Source organism: Crocuta crocuta, unplaced genomic scaffold, assembly GCF_008692635.1.
Source record: "Crocuta crocuta isolate KB4526 unplaced genomic scaffold, BGI_CrCroc_1.0 scaffold167, whole genome shotgun sequence".
In the NCBI taxonomy this organism is placed as follows: domain Eukaryota; kingdom Metazoa; phylum Chordata; class Mammalia; order Carnivora; family Hyaenidae; genus Crocuta; species Crocuta crocuta.
The window spans coordinates 6,330,922-6,354,977 of NW_027532406.1; the positions used below are offsets into that span (position 1 = coordinate 6,330,922).

Genomic DNA, 24,056 nt, shown 5'->3' on the forward strand with positions numbered 1-24,056 from the left:
GGCAGGTGCTGGAGAACAAAGGGAGAGGCTAGTTCTGTCACACTTGCACAGGGGGGCAGAAGAACGTTATCTTCCTGGCAGACTCTTCCCCCGACCCTGAATCCCTAGGACTTGGTGTTCACCGCACCCCCCGCGTCCTCCCCGCTCTCCAGCCATTAAGCATCACTCGGGTCTTTGAACTGGTACAAAGTTTACTAGGTCATACAACATGGCTCACAAAAGCAATGGGAAATTCCAATGAGGGCACTGTTTGTCGGTTTGGTTCCTTTTACCCAAATGGAGACGAGACACTTTCCCGCAGAACTGCCCACCTCCCCTCCCCACCCCCAACAAGACAGACAGAATGCAAGACCGTCACGACATGGCTCTGACCAGTTCCACGGACACACGATTCAGTGGCACTGACATGTCTTGAGGGCAACCTCGGGGCGCCAGACAGCAGTGGGCGCTGGGACGGAGGGAGCGGCTAAGGTCCCCCCGGGGCAGGAGGAGTTCCCGGCAGTGTCTGCTGGTGATAATACATTTCACACAAGGGGTGTGTCCCCAAGGACGGGCTGCGGAGGCCCAGGAGGCCTGTCAGATGGTGCGACTTTTCATCTCGGGCCAATAAATAACTCTGTAGGACGAATGCAGAAACTGGAAATGGACGCCACTGAACTTCACACATGGGGCGCGTACGACCGGGTAGAGATCGGATCATGCAGAGTGGCGGGGCAGACGGGGAGGGGCCGGAGTGGGGAGAGATTATCAACAGCACACGCTCTATTTTGTACCCTACGTTATGCGCCATTAGTTGGCTTGGGTCTCCCTCCCCGCCGCGGCAGAGGCGGGCGCCGGGGTCCCCCAGCACGGCTGGCTGGGAGGGGCAGAGGTCGCCGCCCGAAGAGAGAAGTGCTGGAAGGGCAGCAGGCGGGGGGCCGGTACCCTTAGCTGCTCGCTTCTTCCCGGAGCCGGACGCCCACGGCCGTGATGAGCGCAGCCCCCTTGCCACTACCGTCTTCGGACAGGAGGAAGGACACGTTACACTTTGGTGACAGTTCCTTCACGGTTTGGTGCATGATTCTCGAGAAGCTGGAAGAGAAACACACAGAGGAGAAGGGACGCTGGACCCACGGGGAGACGCTGCCCGACGCTACGGAGAAGGGGACACCCAAGGGGAGGGGCTGCCCGGAAGCGGCTGGGGAACCGTGCACTGGCACACCTGCAGTGTTCAGCAGGGGAACTACGGAGAAGCCAACAATAAGCGACTGTGCGGCTCGCTGGGGCCAGGGCATGAATAACACACTCGCGCACCCCTCCCCAAAGCTGAAGGTGTCTCAGGGACAGGACCCCAAGAAGGGTGTTGGGCCCGTGTATTGTATGGCCCGGCGCTGCGTCGGGAGGCGACGTGGGAACAAACGTGGTGCGGCCTGGCCACAGCCCATCACCGTGCATGGCCCAGAGCTGGCATCTGAAGCCAAGAGCCGCAGGCCCCCATGAACGATAATCTCTAAATGATCGGCGGCTCTGGGTTCCTACATTTCCGTGCTGACAATGACAGTGCCAGGCGGGAGCAGCTCAGGGCGATGCAGTGCCGGCGGGGATATAGCGCCCTCTCTGGGACACCGCGAGGGCCTGTCCCGCATGAACACGGCTGTTTTCAGTGCTGCTGGTGGCCGTCATCCCATGAGGAAGAGGAGACGCGGCAGTTAAGCACTTGAGGCCAGCCTCCAAATAACGCTGCCGGGATGACATCCCAAGTGTGTGCGGCTCCCAAACTAGCTCCGAGCCACACCAGGGTGCCGCCCCAGGGGATGACAGTGGACAGACAGACGGAGGTACAGATGGAGCAACATAGCTGGCTCCATCCCATGCCATGGCCACAAGCTAAGCAGCTAACACCCGCCCTCACTTAGGTGAGGATGCTTTTCCGCGGAGTGACACTATGGCCCATTTACCCGGGATAGTCCCCATATAAATATTAGCGGCACTCTCTCCCCTGGCGAGAGCACCCCAGTGTAGACGATAAATAATATGGTCACTCTATTCATAAGAGCCAAGCTTTGGGGTATGGGATAGATCAAAGGGCAGGTGGGGCCAGACATGCTCCTTGAGCACAGGGTCCCAGACACGTGACCATAACGAGGCCGCTCGGCACCCCTCTCTCTGCTGCAAAGCCCAGAGCCAGCACGGTTTCTGCCTTCCTTCCAGGCCTCTCGAGAGGCTGATCTGGCAGGTGACCTTGCCAATGGGCCCTCCTCCCTCTGTCCTTCACACCCTCTCCCCACTTACCAAATACAGCCCCCTGGCCAGGCTGAGGGGGAGCCTACCCCGACCCTTGCCTCACCCTCTGCCTGGCCGAGGGGGGCCCAGGAGGAGTAGGGAGAGGGACGTGCCATTCGCTGCTGTGAGCTGACCACGTGAAGCCACTCCTCTCCGAGAACCTCAGTTAAACTTCAAAGCCGCTGGTGGCCCCAGGCAAAGCCCCGTCTCCGAACGCACAGCTTCAGGGGGCCCGTGTCTCGGCCAGGAACCTTCCCGATGGGACTCACCACCCNAAGAACCTCAGTTAAACTTCAAAGCTGCTGGTGGCCCCAGGCAAAGCCCCGTCTCCGAACGCACAGCCTTCAGGGGGCCCGTGTCTCGGCCAGGAACCTTCCCGATGGGACTCACCACCCCCCTCCACTGAGTGGAAGGAAGACCCACTCACTGCGGGTGAAGCTTGTAGAGCGTCCCGTCCACACCCACGGTCACACTGAGGTGGTCCAGGCCTCTGTTCTCACGGATCTTATCCACCACGGCGGCCATGCCTGCACCACACAGCTGTGCGGCCCGCCTGGACACCACCCCGCACACTGTCTTGACGAGGATACTGTCGTCGCAGGTGCTGTTCAGGCCCAGCTGCTGGAGGATGGCCCGCACCTGGAGCAGCGCCAGCCGGTCACTGTGGTGGACAGAAGCCAGGGGGGCTGGGTGAAGGGGGGCCCACCGACGTGGCCTGGCAGCAACTACAGAGGATGCACCCCCAGTCACCGCACTGACCAGGAGTAGGGCCCTGGGGGCTTTCTTCCTCCAAAGAAACATTTCTTTGTTTCTTTTCAAATGGTAACCAAAGTATATTACATGCTAAACTGTAGAAAATTTAGCAAATATAGAAATATAAAACTTGGAAAATTAAAACTATCCACAACACCACAGGCAATATTATTAATGTTTTAATGTATTTCTTTCCTTCCTATCTACTTTTTTTACTTTTTTTTTTAGTGTTTATTTTTGAGACAGAGTATGGGCGGGGGAGGGGGAGAGAGACAGGGAGACACAGAATTGGAAGCAGGCTCCAGGCTCCGAGCTGTCAACAGAGAGCCCGACCTGAGGCTCAAACTCATGAACCGGGAGATCATGACCTGAGCTGAAGTCAGACGCTTAACCAACGGAGCCACCCAGGAATCCCCCAATCTACTTTTCCTAAATATCACTAAATAATATCTTTGTTCTTATGTGCAAAATGGGCTCATCTTTCATATGTGGTTTTCTTTCTAGGTTTTTTCCCCTTTGCACATCTGAGCGATTTCCCACGTCCTTAATCTGAGAACGGGGCTGGAAACAGCTGCCCTGGTCTTCCACTCTGGGGACACACCCTCATTTATTTAGTCAGGTTAGAGAAACTTGACGTTGCTTGCAATTCTCTGCTGCTGTGAAGGAACACTCTGATGCAGTTTCCCCTTCATAAATCTTTGTGTGCACCTGATTTCTCCCTTAGGATACATTTCCAGGTCAAAGGGATTTTGACTCATGCTGCCAAGTGCCTTTCAGCAGGTCAATTTCTTTTTCTCTCCCTCCAGCTGATCTTGGCTGTAATTGTCCCCAGTGGAAGGGGTCATTTTTAAAAACCTGGTAACGGGGACACCTGGCTGGCTCAGTTGGAGGCGCACGCGACTCCTGACCTCGGGGTTGTGAATTTGAGCCCACAGAGATACTCAAATACGCTATTTGAGCCTATAGAGATTACTATAAATAAATAAACTTTTTTTAAAAAGTGGTAACGGCAGGATACTGTAGTTTGATCTGCACCCTTCTATTAGAGAGAATAACCGTTTTCTAAAAAATGTGTTAATTGGCCAAATGAACTACCTATTAGGTCAAGACTGTTATTCTCCTGGGATATTTGTCTCGTTATTATTAAACTGAAAGAGATGACAGTGACCGACAATGATGACAAGGGTGGTAAGAGCAGCCAGCCTCTTTTGAAGACGTAGCATGTGACAAACACATATTTCACCTCGTTATCTCTTAACAACCCCACTGACGCGTGTAGTGTTATTTCTGTTTTGAAGATGAGGAAACTGAGGCTGGGGGAAATTGAGTCACTCAAAGAAATGCTGCCACTTAGTGCACTCAGGTCTGCCGGCATCAATGTGCTGGGGCCTTCTGTCTGCTGCTAGCACTTCACTGCTTTGGTTCTGGGGGAGGGCAGTGAGTTTTCCATGTAGGTTTCAGGTGCAGGTGGGATGGGGTTGGGGGGAGGGGAGGCAACGAGAAGGGTCCAGTGCAGCCAACATTAATGTCACTTTTGTGACCATTCTAAAAATAAGGTGGCCAGGGACACCTGGGTGGCTTAGTCGGTTGGGCGTCCGACTTTCGCTTAGGTCATGATCTCGCAGATCGTGGGTTCGAGCCCCGCGTCGGGCTCTGTGCTGACTGCCAGCTCAGAGCCTGGAGCCTGTTTCGGAGTCTGTGTCTCCCTCTCTCTCTGACCCTCCCCTGTTCACGCTGTCTATCTCTCTCTCTCCTAGAAATAAATAAAAATTAAAAAAAAAATTTAAAATAAATAAATAAATAAATAAATAAATAAAAATAAGGTGGCCTTGGCATAACTGCTTTTGCAGAGCACCTGCACCCCCTCTCACGGCTCATCCCGGAAGAGGGCAAAAGCAGGGACGGAGTGATCACTGCACACGAGAAAACGGGAGGGAGACAAAGCAACTTGCTGGGGGGCGTGCTTACTAGGTAACCAAACTGACCCCAGGCTGCCTTTCGGATGAATGCAGGTGGGACTAGACCCCCAGTTCTTGGCTCTACCGGACTCCGTGCCCTTCAGAACAAGGATCTCTAATGCACCGTTACTATCCTGAAGTCCATACAACCTTACTTAGACACGTGACCTCAAGCAAATATATGTAATGATCCAACATAAAGAATGAATGATAGGAAAATCACTTATGATAAAATCATATGATTTCAATATGTAGCTGCTTGGGGCCTACTACCCCCTCACAAGTGACAAAATGTCCCCTGAGGTACCTCCACGCCCATCACAACCCCCCGGCAACATGGACCTCTAACAGGGCTGCGGGGAAGCCCCTCATCACTCACCTCTCAATCTGGGAGAGATATTTGGTCTGAAAGATGCCCCGAGTCTTCAGCGGCTCAGAGATCTGCCCTCGGAAGAGGAAGCCCTTCTTGGTGAAGTCGATCAAGATGTTGCGGACAATCTCACCCAGGTACATACCACTAATCATCTTCTCAAACCTGAAACAGGGGCAGAGGCAGGTGTCCCCAGGAAGCCCTCGGTCCCCCAACAGCCCCGGGCATTTTCCTGTCCCTCGGGGGCACCACCAGCCTGTGCACCAGGCCCTGTGCTCGTCAGCAGAGGCAGAGGGAAGCCAGGAAGGGCTGAGGGATCCTCAACCCTCCCCAGGATCAGAAACGAAACAATCAGCATTCGCGTCTTACTGCTGGACTGTCTCCCTCCTTGCCTGCCCTCTGCCTGGCAGAACCCACTCCAGCCGTCAGCTCAAAACTCTCTTCCGCGAGGCCTGTCCTCCCCCCACCCAGGTTCTAGCTGCCTCTCTCAGGCTTCCACGCACCCTCCCTTCTTCACAAGGGACACGGCGCACTGCCTCTCATGGCCTGCGGTGAGAGCCTGGAGAGGCTGGGGCGTGTGTCCTGCTCAGCTCTGAGGCCCAGGACCGAGCACAGCCCAGCGCTAGGCTCTCAGTCAAGGGCTCGATAAATATCTGCAGAACAAGCAACCAACTAACTGGTCTGAGTCTTAAAGGAACAAGAAGACAATGAGGAGGAAATTCCTACTAGATTTTTGGAAGCTTCTGGATAAGTCCAGAGTACAGTCAAGCCCCCAGCACAGGGATGAAGCCACACACAGGCTGGAGGATTCAAACAGCTACCGTACTCCCGAGGGCAACCTGTTCCGGGGGCTTTTAGCTCCAGATCCCACCATGCTCAAGGGCCTCGGAAATAACAAGGGATTTGATGTTCATTTATTTACTTTGAGGGAGGAGCAGAGACAGAGGGAGAGAGAATCCCAAGCAGGCTCTGTGCAGACATGCAGAGCCCAACATGGAGCTCAAACTCATGAACCATGAGATCATGACCTGAACCGAAATCAAGAGGCGGATGCTTCACCGACTCAGCCACCCAGGCGCCCCAGAAATGACAAGGGATTTAAGTGCTTCCATGCCCAGTTCTGGTGTCCCCAGACTAGGAAGAGTCCACTGGATACGCCAAAAGACTTCAGGTGGCTCACAGAAAAAACAGGACTGCACTGATTATCATTTCCCATCCAGTCCTCAAACCAGCCAGAACACCATCTCAGTACAGGCTGGCGAGGCTTTAACCCCTTCCTCACCCGCTACCTCTCAGCTACCAAAGGCGGAGGGAAGTCTTCATTTAGTAGAGCCTTTGGTAGGTAATGGGAGCTAGAATTGAATGATGCTGATTCTTGCTAGATTCATTTTATGATTATCATCTGTGATAACAATGGTTTTCCCTTCTTTCTCTTGTTAAATTTAAATTAAATATAAGCTGACTTAAAGAAAAACGTTAAGTAAATAACAAACAGCATAGGCGGTATATGGAAAAAATCAAGCTTCTCAAGGGTAGATGAAGAACAACACATATGTGGGAGGTGCCGAACCCCCAGTCCTGTCTGCTCCTCGGGGACCAACTCAATCCTGGCGATGGCAGAGGATGGCCAGAGTCCTAGGAGCCTCAGACAAGGAGTCGTCCGTGTCTGTGCAGGGAGGACAGACACTGCCATCTCAGGCAGGTCTCGGGGACCCAAGCTCCAAACAGCCACAAGGCGGTGCAGGAGGCTGGCGGAGGATGAACAGAGCTGAAGCCCCTCACCCCCACTGGCCACATCCTAGTTTACCTTGACCTTTGACAACTGTAGGTCAAGTGTGTCTTACTTCCACTAAACAAAACAAAAACCTGCTGACCAAGAGGTTTCGTTAGTCTGCTGGGGAAGAAACACGGAGCAACGGAAGACCAGGATGTTCCAGGAAGAACACGATCACCAAGGGAAGTCGTGCAGCCGCTGCTACCCTGTCCTCTGGGCACACTCCTAGGCACGTGGCCAGGATATCAACCTGGGCCCACTTGTATCACGTTGGGGGCTCATCCTCCTGGTTCTCTGCTCAACTTGAACCAAAAGCAAAGGTCGGGGGAGGGAATCCGAGGAACTAGTCTCCAAGCCTCTGTCCAGACTCCTCTCCTACTAGAAACTTCTTCCACTGTCATAGGCGGAACGCAGCCTCATGCCCTCACCGTCCCTTCTCCCTGATACGCCCTCCTCTACCAAGCACAATTACCTTTGTTTTCCAGCATTTAGAGAATATTCATCCACCAGTCTGTCATAGATTGTTCTGATATCATCTAGACACCCGTTGTCCCCAAAGGCACCCCACTCCATGTTGATACACATTCGCCCCTGGTCCCCCTCCAGCATCTCGACATTCTTCATTTCTTCCATGTAGCAGGCATTACTGCCGGTCCCTGCAACACACAAGGGGGACGGGGGGGGGGAGGGGATGAACGGCTGTGCCACCATGTCAGGGAGGTGGGGAGGCTCTGGGACCGGGGGCTCCACAGCTATGGGACACATTTTTGAAATGAATAAAGCGATAGCTTCACTTTCCTAATGTTTTCCAGGAAAACCTCAAAATATAAAAGGAGAGTCAGAGTTAAACTACCTAGAGAGCATCTGATGAGACGGCAACATCAAGAGCCTTGTGCGTTTACCTGCCCGGGCAGGGCCACAGCTATTTTAATAGAAGACGGCGTTCCAACCGAGGGCTGTGTCTTCAATGGCAGAAGTTTAGGCAGCATTCAAATTGGAAGGATAGTTCTTTCTCTCTCTCCACACACACAACTGTATACACACATGCATGCACATAATATACTACATCGGAGGCCGTCTACTATCGCACTGTGGGTGTCCGCTTATCTTTACTGGTCAAACACGGTCACAGGCTATGCCTGCCCCGTCCATTCTCCCATGTGTATCAGAATGAAGCCCACAGTTGGTTCAGGGAAGGCCAGTGTCCTGAGCATGTCAGTGGCACCTTTCTAAGAGTGACAGTGGTGTCACAGCCCTCTTTGAAAATCAGAGGGTTCTTCTGAGAAAAGGAACGTTTCTCCAGATGGACACACTCTGCACACATACAATCTGAGTCACATACAGTTTCCAGAGGCTTCCGAGACCCTGGTCCCCGTCCCTGAACACCCCGGAACAGGGCTACTTGGCTGTGGACCCGCAAGGACCACGGTGGCGCCACAGTGTTTGGTGGTGTCACCCAGGAGGGGTTACGTGTGGAAACAGAGAGGAGGACTCTAGCATTTCCACAGCAGGGTGACTGGGCGGCTCAGTCAGATGGTGAGAGGTCACCATCTCACAGTCTGTGGGTTCAAGCCCTGTGTCGGGCTCTGTGCTGACAGCTCAGAGCCTGGAACCTGCCTGAGATACTGTGTTTCTCTCTCTCTCTACCCCTCCCCTGCTCACGCTCTGTCTCTCACTCAAAAATAAATAAATATTTTTTTTTAATTCCTTAAAATTTTCACAGCAATTTCAACTGCCATGACACCCAAGCTTGTGGTCATCCGCCCTGCCTCAGTGAACGGACTAGAAATTTCATTTTATTTAGTTAGTTTTTAATGTTTTTATTTATTTTTCAGAGAGAGAGAGACAGAGTGTGAGCAGGGGAGGGGCAGAGAGAGAGGGAGACACAGAATCCAAAGCAGGCTCCAGGCTCTGAGCTGTCAGCACAGAGCCTGATGCGGGGCTCGAAGTCACAGACTGTGACATCATGACCTGAGCCAAAGTCAGACGCCTAACCAACTGAGCCACCCAGGTGCCCCCAGACTAGGAATTTTAAAACCAACCAACTAATCAAGGAATACTCCCCACAGATACTTTAATATGCACCTCCAATCACCCGGGGAGCCGGTTAAGATGCAGATTCGGATTCAGGTCTGTGTGGGGCATGAGACTGCATTTCTCACAAGCCCCGCCCACAGGTGACAGTGGCCTGCAGTCCACACTTTCCGTCACAAGGCCCCAGAGTGCCACCAACTCATCCTAGGTGGGATGCAGATGGACTTTCAACGCCCTTGGGGGACACAAGGCAATTCCCACTGGCTAGACCAAAAGAGCTTTGAATGTTTTCATTCCCCTTTAAATAAACAAGTAGAATTCAGATACTTCTCACTGGGTAACTGGATTATTTTTACTGTTTTGTTTTCTCTGTTCCCTTTCACCCCAAAGTGTGAAACTGAGAGAAGAGGAGCCCCAGAAATGGCAATGGGTGCACAGAAAGCCAAAACATATAAGTCATGCTTCTCGCCAATGGGCGTTGGAAGACATCGATGGATGGAGAGAGAAAGCAGTGGGTGTGCGTGAATGCAGCTGGCGCTGTGGGGAACCTCCACCGGCTCGCTCTGGGGCTCATCAGGCGGTCCTGACCTGGGCAGGAAGGCCAGGCCCAGCCAGACGGGGGGGAATGTGCTGTGTCACTCTGGATTTGCATGGCACACCTAGGCCCATTCATGAACAGAAGAGCAGGGCTGGGTGGGGAAAGAGAGATTTGTGAAAGAAAGGAAGACACAACAGAGCTCCAGGGCCAGGGGCCAGAGCTCTGGGGCCAGGCCCCCACAACCAGTCACCTGCAGTTCCTCCCTAGCTTTCTCAATTTCCTCTGGAGCCAAAAATGGCCTAACAAAAGTAAAGGCCTTCTGGGCCCCAGGAAGGCAGCCTGTGGGGGGCCTTACCCCAATCTCGCAGACACTCAGCGTGACAGGGCTGCCTGCCACCCCTCTGGTCCAGGCGGGGCCTGCATGAGCTGACCACATAGCAGGGCCTTCCAGCACCCTGACACCAGGAGCAGGCTCAGCTGGACAAATGGTCTTCTCTCTCACAGACCAAATCAACATGCTTTAGGATAACATGCTCTCGAGCCCAGACCCCTAATGCGCTTGCCCTCTAAGGGGACACCCCCCGTCTGCAGCCCCCAAAATGGCTGGGAATGCTCATAAACAGTGGCTGCCAAAAGCAAAACGGTGCCCAAGGCTGCTGTCTGGCACCTTCCCACAGTCAGGGGAGAAGGAGGGCTCTGCTGCCTTCCTAGTCACGGGCTCCAACCCCACGGCAGCGCCTGCCGGCCCTCAGTACAAGCCCAGGAGTTTCTCTGATGGCCAGGCCAGTCCCAGCTGTTCCCACCCTGTCCACCCAAGTCACGTGAGCCATTCGGAGCCTCATCCCTGGAGAGCTCCGTTCCTGCCAGTCTGGTCAAAAGCCTTGGGCGCGTGTGGGGGAGCAGAAAGTCTCCCAGAGAGCTGTGACGTTGGTCCAAGCTCTGAAGGTGGTACAGAGACGACAGTGACAGACAGTGTCCCACGCAGGGACTGAGGGAAAGCCCAGCCACCCCTGCCCCAGAGACGGACTTTCTGGGACACCCACCTACGATGAGTCCAACCTCGCAGGTAGGCTCTTCATAAGCACAGGTCATCATGGTGCCCACCGTGTCATTGACCACCGCCACCACGTCCAAGTCAAATTCCTTTGGAAAGAAAGGAACACAGCTTTAGGGGAGGGACGGCGCTGCCTGATGCATCATCTGAAAGTGTTTTCTTACCAGCCTTTAGAAAGGGAATTAAATACTCCGCTGACTAAACACCTATTATTAATGATGTATCTGAAATTTGAGATCTAAAGGAAGTATTCTACCCATTTCACTGATGATGCTGAGTATTGGAGAGGCAGCCTGGAGGGAACTGCTGTATGGAGAAAAGGCAAGGGACGATGGCCAAATAGCTCTCTCTCACTTGGGAGACTAGAGCGTCACAGCCTTTCAGAAGGCAAAACGGAAACACCAAACTCATTTCTCAGAATCTGTCCTTCAGAAATAGCCATGCAGGTACACAAAGATGCTGTGTGACCTATATGGGCCCAAAAGAGAACAATCTAAATACAGAATCAAAAGGGGCGACGTAACACACGGGTTCCAGCCGACTCTGGCATCCTGTGCAGCCCCGGGATAGAATGGGGTTGGTCTCTGGGCAGTGAGATGAAAAGATGCCTGTTTCACATCAAAGGACACACACAGGTTGTAAGGGAGTATGTTTGGCAGGGTCCCCAGTGCAAAGTGTGCTCCACATGCACCGAAAGTAAAGTGGAAAAATGTTACCATTCAGAGTTGTGAAATGGGCACAAGTAGGCCACGAGGTTCCACTCCAATGGGATACAAGTTGTCTAGCACATTCTGCCAGGTGTGAGCAATCCCTCTTTCAAAAAGCCATTCATGTCAGCCTTCCCCACCACCTGGTCATTTGTCTGCTTTTTTGAACTAAAGTAAGTTAGGGGGCGCCTGGGTGGTCAGTTGGTTGAGCATTCAACTTTGGCTCAGGTCATGATCTCACAGTTCATGAGTCTGAGTCCCACGTCGGGCTCTGTGCTGACCGCTCAGAGCTTGGAGCCTGCTTGGGATTCGGTGTCTCCCTCTCTCTCTACCACTCCCCCACTCTTACTCAGTCTTTCTCTCTCAAAAAATAAATAAACATTAAAAAAAGAACATAAAGTAAGTAAGTTAGTTAGTTGACTAATCCCCTCACTAATGAGTTAATCTCTGGAATTTTTCATTCTCTATTTTGCCAATGTCCTCCAGCCAGAGACAAGAGACACACCTATGGGCACACAGAGCTGGGCACATCAACTGCTCGCAACACAGGCGACACTTCTTGTGGGGCATCTCAGAACGAACTAGAAAGCACTTAGGACAGACAGGACTTGAGTCTGTGCCGGTGGCTTTAGGGAAGGTTTAGAGTGGGGCTTGCCCTGGATCGGATGCTGCCTGGAAACAGTTCTGAGTGTGCATGGAGTTGGGTCACAAGTACAGACTGGTCTTAACTCTTGTGTGATTCCGTCACAGTTTTGAGTAAACTTTGTGTCCCACGGGGGAGGGCGCCAGGGCCGCCTGATGGCGCCAGGCAGGGCCCGGCTGCTCTGCTCCTTCTCGAGTTGTAGGAGGATCATGGTTTTACCTCTCTTGGACTGCCCTTCAACAACACAAAACTGTTCACTTCCGCTTTACTGCTGGCAGTTCGGGCAACCTCCTTACCCAGGTCATGCGCCTCTGTATGGTTTGAATCCTTTACAAGTAAGTACAATTTTTATAACCCCTGAGAAACAGTGAAGATTTTTTTAAAACATCCTTTTAATAGTTACCTCTCTCCTTTTGATTGCTTCTCTTAGTAAGGTTGCAACGTCATTCCCCACGCAGTCGGTTGCCTTAAAACCCTTTGTCCAGGTGATCAAGATTCCCTGAAACAGGAGAGGTACCAGGAGAATCCTGTGTGACTGGCCCGTCTAAGTAGAACATAAAAGTTGCCTCCCTCCCTCCTGACACCTGCTGAGTGCGGACCCCGGTGACACTATGAGGCACAAAGCAGTAAAACGCAGGTATTCCTCCACAGAACCGCCCCCTCTGAACCATCCCCATGGCAGTGTGGTTTACAATCCTCATTTCACAGGTGGAGAAACTGAGGCATAGAAGGATGATGGTGCAGCCTCTGGTCTAGCCAACTAGTTCCCCTAAAGAATAGTCTGCCAATGGCATAGAGGGAGAAATGCAAATTTTTCATGGCACTGTTCCCGCCTAACTTTAGTAAACTTCAGGTTTGAATGAAGCTCTCCATTTGCTGGGTGTGTGCTCATTAGGATGAATACAGGTGACAGTAGAAGCGAACTCCTTAAAGAACAGCAGACCTTTAAATGCCACAAAACACACGTTTATGTGGATCTAACTGCTGAGATCTGAGAGAGCTGAAGAGGAAAAAGCCCCAAGTCAGCACAGTGACTCGATTAACTGGCTTCCAGAAGCGGGAGGCACTCCCTGGCTTCCCTCGTGCTGCCAATCGTATGTCGTAAACCCAGCCTCAGGCTCAGTGTGATCTGATGCCACCTCCCGGGCCTCTTCCCTGGCCACACCCTCACCTGTGACACGAGGAGGGACCTGGGGCTTCTCCAGCACTGACAGGCTCGGTCTTGCCTGTGACTTGGCACAATCGGTTCCCTCTGCCCCGGGGACCCTCCCTCCCCAGCCCACCCAGCCCAGGGCTGGGCTGCAGGTGTAAGGCTGGGATTCTCCATTAGACTGTCGGCCCCCAAGGACGGGAACTGTCACCTTCTGCTCTGTACCCAGCATTTAGTTAGTACTCAGCAGGTGCCCAAGCCCTGACCCTGGACCCTACTTCGTCCCACTTATTAAGTATTTCCTCCGACAGAGCTCTGGCTGGGGCATGGAGGTCCTTGCTCAAGGAGCACGCGACACAGCAGAAAAGAAAGACACGATCAGTAATCATCATGAGAAAAGTGCTGTCATCAGGCAACACTCAAAGGAAGAGGGAACACTGAGGAGGGTGAGACACTTCTGTCTGGAGGACCAGGAGGCTTCCAGAAGAGGTGGGTGCTCCAAATGATAAAAGATGGGTAGAGTCTTAAGATGAACTAGAGGGCTTGACGTAAAGCCGGGGCCAACCCCCTGGGACATGTGTGCTGTTCCCGACATCGAGGGGACAGGGAGACTGGAAAGAGTGGTCAGTGCCACCCCATGCCTCGAGGAAAGAGACCTACCGCGTCCAAGCTTGTCTGCTTGCAGGGAAAGGAGAACGTGAAGCCCAGAGGCATTCTGGGGCCTTTGATCCCCATGTAGTCCAGGAAGTCGGAGATGCAGGAAACGATGTGGTCAAACAGCTTTAGGAGAAGAGAAGGGATTACCTGAGCTCTCCGTTTCATGCTTTCCGTGCACATGTACAAGTGCACGTTTGCACACATACACAGAAGTGCACACACCCCTCCCCACAACACACGCAGAGCAAGCGCCCTTCCAGGAACTTCGCAGTCACCTGAGCAGCACAAGCCCAGCACTGCTCAAAGTGCCCGATGCCTTCAGGCCATCAGGACACGACTGTAGGGCTGCATGTGCCACATGGCAGGTTCTGGGAACGACCAATGCCACCGGCCGGGTGACACACGTGTGCCACAGTGGTAGAAAGGCAAAACCGACTCACCTCCTCCCCAGTGCCCTGCATGATTTCAATGGGAATGGCATAGATCTTGTTGTGCATCTCCACCGTCCTCTTCTTCCCACTGCGGATTTTCACCAGTAGGACACGGAAATTCGTTCCTCCCAGATCAAGGGCCAAGAAGTCGCCGTGCTCTATTACGGTCAAGAACATAAAGAACATCAAAAACAGGTGAGTGCCGGGGCGCCTGGGGGGGCTCAGTCGGTTAAGCGTCCAACTTTGGCTCAGGTCATGATTTCACGGTTCACGGGTTCAAGCCCCACGTCGGACTCTGTGCTGACAGCTCAGAGCCTGGAGCCTGTTTCAGATCCTGTGTCTCCCTCTCTCTCTGACCCTCCCCTGCTCCTGCTGTCTCTCTCTCTCTCTGAGAAATAAATAAAACATTAAAAAAATGAAAAAAAAAAAAAACAACTGAATACATATGTGCACCAGTAACCCTGAGACTGGAGATTTTCAAGGAGGGGGGCCCCTATTAAATAGAGGGGAGAGAAGCTGTCAACCCTCCCTCTGGCACACGCCCTGGGCCCAGGGAGGGGTGGGCACTAACTCCCTGCTCACCACAAACTTGGGAGCCACACTAGAAGGACAAAAGGCCAGGGCCGAACCACCTGCCACCATAAACAAAATTCTCCCTGCTAAAAAGCTTGGCAACAATGACTCAATTTGAGGGAAGCTGGTACAAAACACAGCAATTTGTATCAGCGTGTAGAGAGTCTATAAAAACGTGCACAGTCACTCTCTTCCCCACACTCTTCTTCTGCACAGTGACTCTGCAGTCCTTCCTATCTAAAGATGGAGTCCATTTCTCCCCCGCTGGGCTCCGGCCCAGCCTTATGACTCGCTTTGGCCGACAGAGTGTGGCAGAAGCAAAACCAAGCCAGTCCCAGCCTTGGCCCTCAAGAGCCTCTGAAGTCGTTCCTCTCTTCCACAGCCCCTGCTGCTACCGCTTGCACAGCCCGGTGGCCTGCTGGCCACTCGCCCTATGCATATGACACGTATCACTACCCATTATTACAGCCAGCATCCCACCCGGTGACACACGCGGCCAGGCATGCCTGCACTCTAGCTGATCGGGACGCAGGAGGGAGGCCTCCGACCTGGCCCACCAGCGACTACAGACTCATGAATGGATCCAGCAGAGACCAGCAGAGCCTGGCCCGGAGGAGCAAGAATCAGCAGCTGGTATTTTGAGCCTCTAGGTTTGAGGGTGGTTTATAAAGCAATACTATAATGCAGTAATAAGGAATTACACATAGGACATAATTCCTATCACAAATATTCATTATTTCCAGAACCACCCGAGAAGCCCCTCAGAGTCCCCAGAGAGCTCGGCCTCCATGAGGCCCAGCAAGGTCATGTCAAGGGCCAGATTATGTTCTCCGACCTGCCTGGGTGTGAGAAGCCCCAGGCCGCTGTCTGCCTCTGGCACACCGTGTCAGGGCTCAGGAAGGATACACTGGGCACCTTTCCTTCTGCGGCTTCACCTGTGTGCGAGGGAACCCACAGCAATCTCAGTGCTGTGGGAGTAGCCTGGTTGTGTTCTTTAAAGAACACTTTTGGGGCACCTGGGTGGCTCAGTTAGTTAAGCGTGCGACTTTGGCTCAAGTCACCATCTCACAGTTTGTGGATCCGAGCCCTACGCCAGGCTCTGTGCTGACAGCTCGGAGCCTGGAGCCTGCTTCGGATTCTGTGTCTCCCTCTCTCTCTGCCCTTCCCTGCTTGTGCTCTGTCTCTCAAAAATAAACATTAAAATTAAAAGAAGAGAGAGAGAACCCACAGCAATCTCAGTGCTGTGGGAGTGACCCGGTTATGTTGTTTAAAGAACACTTTCTAACCGTGAGCCGGACTGTGGCCTTAAAGATGGCGCTTGCACGAGAGGCCGGATCCAGGGAAAGCCAACCGCCCTGAGTCACACACGGGGCAAGTCAGTGGTAAAAACGGAAAATGGAGGTTCTGAGTTTCTAGTTCTTGCCACAATAAACACACCCACTGGAGAGGCCGACCTCCATCCGGCCCACTCGGTCAGTGCAGGAGAAGCAGGAGGGGTAGGTTAGTCCCCAGAAGAGGCCCTCACCGGTCCCGTCTGGAGTGCTCCGGACAAACGAGGGGAGCATCTTGACTACGGCCTTCTCGTGCGTCTGTTTCCTCAGGCCCATGTCCATCTCAGTCCGCATTCTCTTCTTCACCTCCAGCAGCATGTCTTTGGTGAGGCGGAAGTGGGCCAAGGTCTCCTCTATCTGCCGGTGCTGCTCGGCCAGGCGGTAGGCCACCGCGGTGACCATGGCGGCCCCCTTGCCGCTGCCACTCTCCGAGAGGAGGAAGCGCACATCAGAGTCGGGCACCAAGCGCCTCAGAGTCTTGTGGAAACGTCGTGAATACCTGGGGGGCGGGGGGAAGGGGAGGGGCGTGCCACAATAGTTAGACTGGGCCATCTCTCAGGGACCTCTGCGTCCCCTTCCTTTCGCACACCTTAATTCCATTTTCTATAACTGGTTTTCTCGTGCCCCGAGTCATACACATGCACTGTAGAAAAGCTGGCAAATGCAGAGCAGTAAGAAGGGAAAATGAAATAGTCATATACCAAAAAGAGGACCCGCATTATTACGTGAGTATGAAATACAGGAAATTCAGGGTCCGACAAGGACTCGTTCCCCACCATGACAAGGAGATAGTAAGTACAGAGGTCAGGAGCCCAGTGTTTGGGAATCAGATGCATCAGGAGACAAGGGTGAGCTCTCCGACTTCCACATCAGATGACCTTGGGCTTCTGACTTCACCTTGGAGTCCAGGAGCACTGACAGTATCTCTAGGCACTGACTGACTTCGTCAGCAGCTTGGGCTGGTTGCTGGCATTGGAGACAGGCTCCAAAATCCCTCTTATTTTTTTTATTTTCACTTGCCCTTTCCCTCTGCCCTCCCCCCAAGGGTCTGAACAATCTTTGTTGGCTAGAGGAGGACGTCAGGATGGGACTCAGTGAGACACAGAGCCTCCTCCAAGTTTATGGTCTGTCGTTAAGGATGGAAGGCTGTCTGCCAAAGGAAACAGGGAAACCAGAGCCCCAAATATTAGCAGCGATCAATGCCAGGGGGCAGGATTAAAAATAACTTCTACTCTTTGTCATTTTGTGAGGTATTTAAAGTTTCCGTACCAAATAGATGATACTTCTGAAATAAAACGCATTTAATCAGAGTTATCGTTTAAAAGGTGACCGTGTTGGTGACGAGTTCTAGGGGTGGCTGGTGGTGCTGGTGCAACAACGGGAATGTATTTAACACTTCTGAGCTGTACGCTAAGAAACGGTTAGGGTAGTACATTCTGTATTGTGTATTTTCCCGCGATTAAAAGAAAATTTTTTTTAATGCGGTGTCACAAATTCCTAAGTTTTCTTGACCATACATTTGCCAAGAAACCACCCTCCAAAAAAGATAGCTAATTCCATTATTGAAAACTTTACAAATACTTTAAAAATACGAAGAAATAAAATTACGAACCTAACAGATAATAACATCTAACTCGCTCAAACCCTGATCCCTGCTAACGGTGGTTTCCATTTAAGTCAAGTTTATTATTCAATGCCCACTAGAACTAGGAGTGAGGGTACCACAGGCCACTCCACGTGCACTTCATATACATGGTGGGAAGTGCCGCAGGTCCTGTGCAAAAACTCACATCAAAGGCAGCTTTCGTTAAAAGCTGGTCTATAAAGATGCAGAATTTCACCTTTAGCCTTTAAGAAATGTACAAGCCAGGTTCTAGGTACCACAAAAGTCTTCTGCAGTTAAGGCTTCTGTATCCGGAGGCAGCATGGTGACCTGCCCCTCATTACCGACAGGGCCATTTACAACCTCTAGCTCCCTTGGGCTCTCTGCTCTTAGATGCAGAGGTCAGCAAGCTGCCCATTTTAAAAAAAAGGCACGTCTGGGGGCTCGGGGACCTTTCACAGGAGCCTCTAACACAAAAACGTGGGCATCGCACCCATGACCCGAGCTATTGTGAGGATGAAGGTGATGAAATATGAGTAAGCAAGAGGATTTAAGGTACCGACGCGGTCCACCCAGTGCTCCCGGCAGCCACAGAAATCCCTAGTAAGACTTATGAAATGAGAAGTGATGGTACAGAGGCCACACCAAGAGAACGGGCCTTGAGGGCCAGATACTTCTCAAGTGGGCGATTCTGACCTTTCTGCCCAGAACTAGGGATGGTCTGGTATCCAAAAACCTTCACATGGGCACTGAGTGTCAACAACAGCAAAGGGCAGACTCACTGTGGGTGCGTCTTGTAAAGAGACCCGTCGACGCCAACCGTGGTCCGCAGCCTGGGCGTGCCCTTGTTATCTCGAAGGCGGTTCAAGATGGCGCCCAGCGTTGCCGCCACCAGGTTGGCAGAGCGAAACGAGACGATGGTACACACGTGCTGGACTGAAATACAGTCGTCATCAGACGGCTCCACTCCCAGGCGGGTCAGGATGTCTTTGGCATTGTGGAGGCCTTCCTTGTTCCTGTGAGGTTAGAGGCCAATAACTGTGAATTGAGGACCACATCAGGCAGTGCATAGCACTGCGGTTCCAAAGTGCTGGAAAGGTGAGAGGCGTCGGGTGGCTCGGTCAGTTCAGCATCCGACTTCAGCTCAGGTCATGATCTCACAGCTCATGCGTTTGGGCCCTGCTCTGTCAGCACAGAGCTGGGAACCTGCTTTGGATTCTGTGTCTCCCCCTCTCTCTGCCCCTCCCCGACTCATCCGCACTCTCACTCTGTCTTCAGATTCTGTGACCCCCTCTCTCTCTGCCCTTCCCCTACTTATGTGCAAGTGCACGGGTGCACACCCTTTCTCTCAAAAAATGAATGAGCATTAAAAAAATTTTAAAGAAAAAAAAGTTGTATGGTATGGAATTAGGACAGTCAAATGCCTGAGAAGAACGTGAGAAGGAGGCTGCTCTATAAGAAATCCTAGCTAATAGGAGAGAACATGGTAGCAGGCTGGGTCATGACACACCAGGCACACAGAGAGAGGTGGAGAGGGGACACAAAGCTGCCTCCACCCCAGAGCTCAGGGCGCCCAGGGAAATTGCCTGCTCTCGGGGTCTGTGAGTTGCCCTGAGATGCTTACATGCCCTTGGCGTTTTCCAGGCAAGTTTTAATTTTCTACGTACGTTTTGTTATCTTTTGTTGGATTCATTCTGAGGTGCTTTATAATTTTTCATTATTATAGACGATACGGTATAGATGGCAGAAATTTATTTATATATATTTTTTTCACCTTAATGTCCCATAGTAAATAAGATGTTAACAATGGGGGAAACTGCGGCAGCGATATGTGGGAACGCTCTGTGCCATCTTTGCAGTATTTCTGTAAGTCTCAAAATATTCTAAAATAAAAGGGGTTTTAATATTTTAGTTATTGCCAAGATACAGAAATATAATTGACTTTTGCATCTTCTCTCCAGACAATCCCCTTACCTCTTGTTATTCTACTCACTTCTCTGCATACTTTTGGTGTTCCATACGATTAATGTCTGCAAATAAAGATAAGTCTACTTCCTCTTTTTTCTTATTCTTACGCCTTTCATTTCTTTTTCTTTCTTTTATTTTTAAACACTGGCTAAGACTCCAGACAATGCTAAATAAAAGTGGGAGATACTCTCTTACTCCCGACTTTAAAGAGAATGCTTAGAGCGTGTGCCCTGGTAGGATGCTTAGTTTTGTTGACACAGCCTTTATTACAGCCTACGTGCTTTCCTGCGCTAGCTCAAGCGGGCTTCTGTTTCTTGGAAACCAGCGAGCCAACGCCGGAAGCAGGCCAAAGGAAGGCAGGCATTTCTGGACTCTGTCGATGACTGTGACACGCCAGGAGCCTCAGGCCCCCTCCTTCTCAGTAGCTAGCCCGGGGGCTTTGAGGACAGAGGTGGCTGGGAACTCAGCATCATGGCGGCCTGGCCCGGTGGGTCCTGAAGGACAGTGAGCCTAGGGCATGCCCTAGCCCCGCACATCGATGTGACAGAGGAGTCCGTCCACCCGAACCCCGACCCGTCTCCTCAGCCTCCTTCTCTACCTGCACACGGCTCATAAGCATCTCCCAGGAGCCAGAGCTGGGAAAGCCACTGGATCAATGGGAGCCTCCAGGACCACCACAGGGCCGTGGCAACGGCAGCTTCGCGCAGAGATGAAAGGACATCCCCAGCACCAGGCCAGCCCTATCTCTCAGCAGGTGGCCTCGCACGGCTGCGTGTCTCAGAACCAGGAACAGAGCCTGGTGGCACATGGAGGCCAGCCACAAGGAGGAGTCCGTCAGACCTGGAGGTGCCCCACCACTTCAAACGGCTGCGGGATCAAGTTCACCCTCTTCCCTCTCAGGGTGAAGGCCTACAAGTGACAGTCGAGGCAGAGGAGTCTGGGTTTCTCGTGTTGAGGCCGAAAGGTAGCAGGTTCCTGGCGGGACTCTGTCCTCTCGGGCCTACCTCTCCTGTCTCAGCTGCTGATCAGTGTTTCTCAAGCTTGTGCCAGGGAACACATCTGACTGTTAACAGGTCAGAGTATTGGGGGAGGGGTGTAGTGGGGAGGGCGTTTCAGGCATAAAAGAAGTTTGGGAAATTAGAAGGTAACCCAAGTGAACTGGGTGTTCCTTACTATGCTAATGAACAGTGTAACTCTCTGACTGGAGGATAAGCATGCAGTAATTCCCGACCCTCTCGGCCACAGCACCCTTTCTGCAGGGAACACCTTATCTTGAAGCCATCAGGGTGCCCTGGGACATAGTCTAGAGGAGGTCCTACTATGTCCAGGGAGGCTTCAAGCCCACACTCCAGGCTCAGTGAGCATGTCATCTACTCCCTGGGCTCGACTTTCCCTGTGTGCACAGGTGGAGAGGGGGAGAGGGGGAGGCGAAGGAAAAGAGAAAGCCTTGGGCGGCGGTACCTACTTTTCAATGGCTGACACATCACTGGTTTTGAGCTTCCCTCTGGTGAGCAGCTCCGGGGTGATCCGCCCTTCAAATAAGAGGCCTTCCTTGGCCATCTTGACCAGGATCAGTCGAACGAGCTCCCCCAAGTACATGCCACTGACCATCTTCTCAAACCTGCAGGAGAAAGGTGTGTGGCACTTGTCAGGTCCTTCCTACATGGCTACCCCAGGGCAGCTCTGAGAAAGAGGACAGACAGACAGACAGACGCGAGGAAGAGGAAGGCACAGCCTCGTCCTCCTGAGCTCATGGTCCCCCTAGGAGGTAAAACCGCAGACCCCTGTGACTAAATGGTGACAAGACAGAAGTGGGGGAGGGGGTGATTCCTCTAGACCCCCCACCTATCCCTAGGTGGGCAGAGGAGGTAAGCAGGGGCAGGTGGGGAAGGCTGCCTGCAGGTGACAGTGAGGGTGACGAGGAGACCCCAAAAAGAAATGAGAATATGATCATTTCTCACAACACTCTATGCTCTGCCTTTTCTTTTTATTTGTTTTTTAAAGTATGCTCCACACCCAGCATAGAGCCCAACGTGGGGCTCGAACTCTCAACCCTGGGATCAAGGCCTGAGCTGAGATCAAGAGTCAGATGTTTAACCGACTGAGGCATTCAGGCGCCCCTTTGCTATGGTTTTTATTTTTATTTTTTATTAAAAAAATTTTTTTTAATGCTTATTTTTCTTTTCTTTTTTTTTTTTTAATGTTTTATTTATTTCTAGGAGAGAGAGGGAGAGACANGCTTATTTTTGAGAGAGAGAGACAGAGTGTGAACAGGGGAGGGGCTGAGAGAGAGAGGGAGACACAATCCGAAGCAGGCTCCAGGCTCTAAGCTGTCAGCACAGAGCCCGATGTGGGGCTCGAACTCATGAATGATGAGATCATGACCTGAGCCGAAGTCGGAAGCCTAACCTACTAAGCCACCAAGACGCCCCTTTGCTATGCTTTTTAAAGGGTTTTCATCTCCATCACTCCACCAGGGAGGCTCCAAGCCCTGAGAGAAGGAGGTGGCTAGGGAGGATTCTCTCCATTTCCCTGCTCAGTTCTTCTCTGAGGGAAGGCTGCGTAGATGATGGGACTGAAACACAGCCATTCCCCATGGGACCCCTGTCACTGGCCACCCCCCTGGCATCCACATTCTCCTTCTCTGGCAAAAAGGAGCAAGAATTTGCTTTGAGGAGCCTGTGCCTCCCCGGCTGACCTCACCCTCAATTCCAGGGGAGGCTCAGCTCATCCCACAGCTCAGGCCGCGTGCAGCCCCAGCCCAATCTCCGAGTGAAAGCTCTCTCTTGCGTCCCTGGGAGGTGTGGCACAAGGCATGGGCTCTGTAACTGCAGCCTCTCCCTTGCAGTGGCCATCTTGAGCCCAACGCTGCAGGCGAGAGCCTACCACGAAGCGGGGCTCCGTGCCACACCTGAGCCAGATGCAGGTCCCAAATCCTGGCTGGGCAGGGCCCAGGAGGGAGCCCTGAGCAGGACGGATCAGAGCGGCAGGTGACCTGCCCCTTCTCGGAGGGAGGCCAGCTGGCACACCCGGAGCTGGCTGTGACACAGCAAAACAATCTGTTCCGTTCAGAGCCAGGCCCGGGAGCCAGGATGCTGCTGGGACCTGAGCGCCGGGCCCTCCCTCGCCCCGACACGGGCATGAAGAAACACCGCTCTCATTGTTCCCGCTCCTGACAGGACCAGACAGGACCGCCCCAGCCCCAGCCGTGTCCAGGATCCCTGGCAGGACCCCGGACTTGCTGAGTCCCGGCTGCCCAGCCGCCGGCCCGGATACCTGTGGGAACAGCCCCTGCTCAGCCCCGGGCCGGAATCTCAAAGTGGGCGGGAGCCAGACTGCAGGGGCTCAAGCCCGGCTCTGCTGCTCCCTGTGCTACTTACGTCTTGGTTTCCTCACCCAGAATACGGGGCTAATGGCACGGCCTACTGATATGGCCGCAGCACAGAGGACATGGGTTAATACGGGCCAAGTACTAGAACGTCTGCTAGTGATGAACGTATGGCCCTTGCCATGCATCCCACTTCACTAAGCACTTCACACGGATTAACTTATCTTACCCTCATTAAAACCCTAGGAGGGAGACAACATCACTGTCCCCATTTTACAGATGAGGAAGCTGAGGCATAGAGAAACGTGCCCATGGTCACAAGCCCAGTTAAACACCAGAGGCTGTGCTCTAACCACTGTGCTGGTCTGTCTCTCTCATGGGCAATGTCATTTAACGTCAGCGATTACTGTCATGCTAGCAGCCACCTAGCCCCACCCCAACCCTGTCTCCGTTTGTCTGCCTTTATCAGCTCACTCCTTCTAGAGGCAGCCCGCCCCCACTGGGCAGCGTGACGACAGAAAAAAGGCTCCTGCCCTTAGAGTGAGCTAAAATCAGCCTCCTGGCACCTTCTACCCATTGCTTTTCACTTCGCCCTCTGGAGACACTCAAAATGATCTCCTTTCTCTACATGACGTCTCTTACATACATAGACTCCATCACCCCCTTTTCCTAGACCCCGTGTCAGAGCAGCAGCAGCAAAACCAGGAAAAGGCACCTCTGACGAGCCTCTCTCAGCTCAGCTCAAGCCAGAGGCTCACGGGCACAGCTCACGGGCACAGCTTCTCGACCTTTCCTGCTCACGCGAGGCCGGGCAAGCCCTGATCTGCCTCTCAGCAGCCAGGTGCCTGCAAACCATGTCGGCTGGTGGGCACGGGCAGGGCTGATGCCCGCGGGGCCTGTGGACACTCTGGGAGGGTGGGTT

The 24,056-nt window shown here is 52.7% G+C and overlaps 1 protein-coding gene across 2 annotated transcripts in view; it reads right to left on the reverse strand.

Annotated features, from left to right (window-relative positions):
• Positions 1–173: 173 nt before the first annotated feature.
• Positions 174–24,056, reverse strand: part of HK1 (hexokinase 1) — a 113,712-nt gene continuing 89,829 nt past the window's right edge. For both annotated transcript variants that reach the window (XM_077778694.1, XM_077778696.1), the window contains 11 exons: positions 21,272–21,427; positions 18,621–18,854; positions 16,430–16,734; positions 14,341–14,489; positions 13,904–14,023; positions 12,497–12,592; positions 10,733–10,832; positions 7,590–7,773; positions 5,353–5,508; positions 2,690–2,923; positions 174–1,071 (listed from right to left, as the gene is read on the reverse strand). In XM_077778694.1, the coding sequence (XP_077634820.1) occupies positions 927–1,071; positions 2,690–2,923; positions 5,353–5,508; positions 7,590–7,773; positions 10,733–10,832; positions 12,497–12,592; positions 13,904–14,023; positions 14,341–14,489; positions 16,430–16,734; positions 18,621–18,854; positions 21,272–21,427 (1,879 nt within the window). In that variant the 3' untranslated portion in view covers positions 174–926. The remainder of the gene's footprint in view (positions 1,072–2,689; positions 2,924–5,352; positions 5,509–7,589; positions 7,774–10,732; positions 10,833–12,496; positions 12,593–13,903; positions 14,024–14,340; positions 14,490–16,429; positions 16,735–18,620; positions 18,855–21,271; positions 21,428–24,056) is intronic.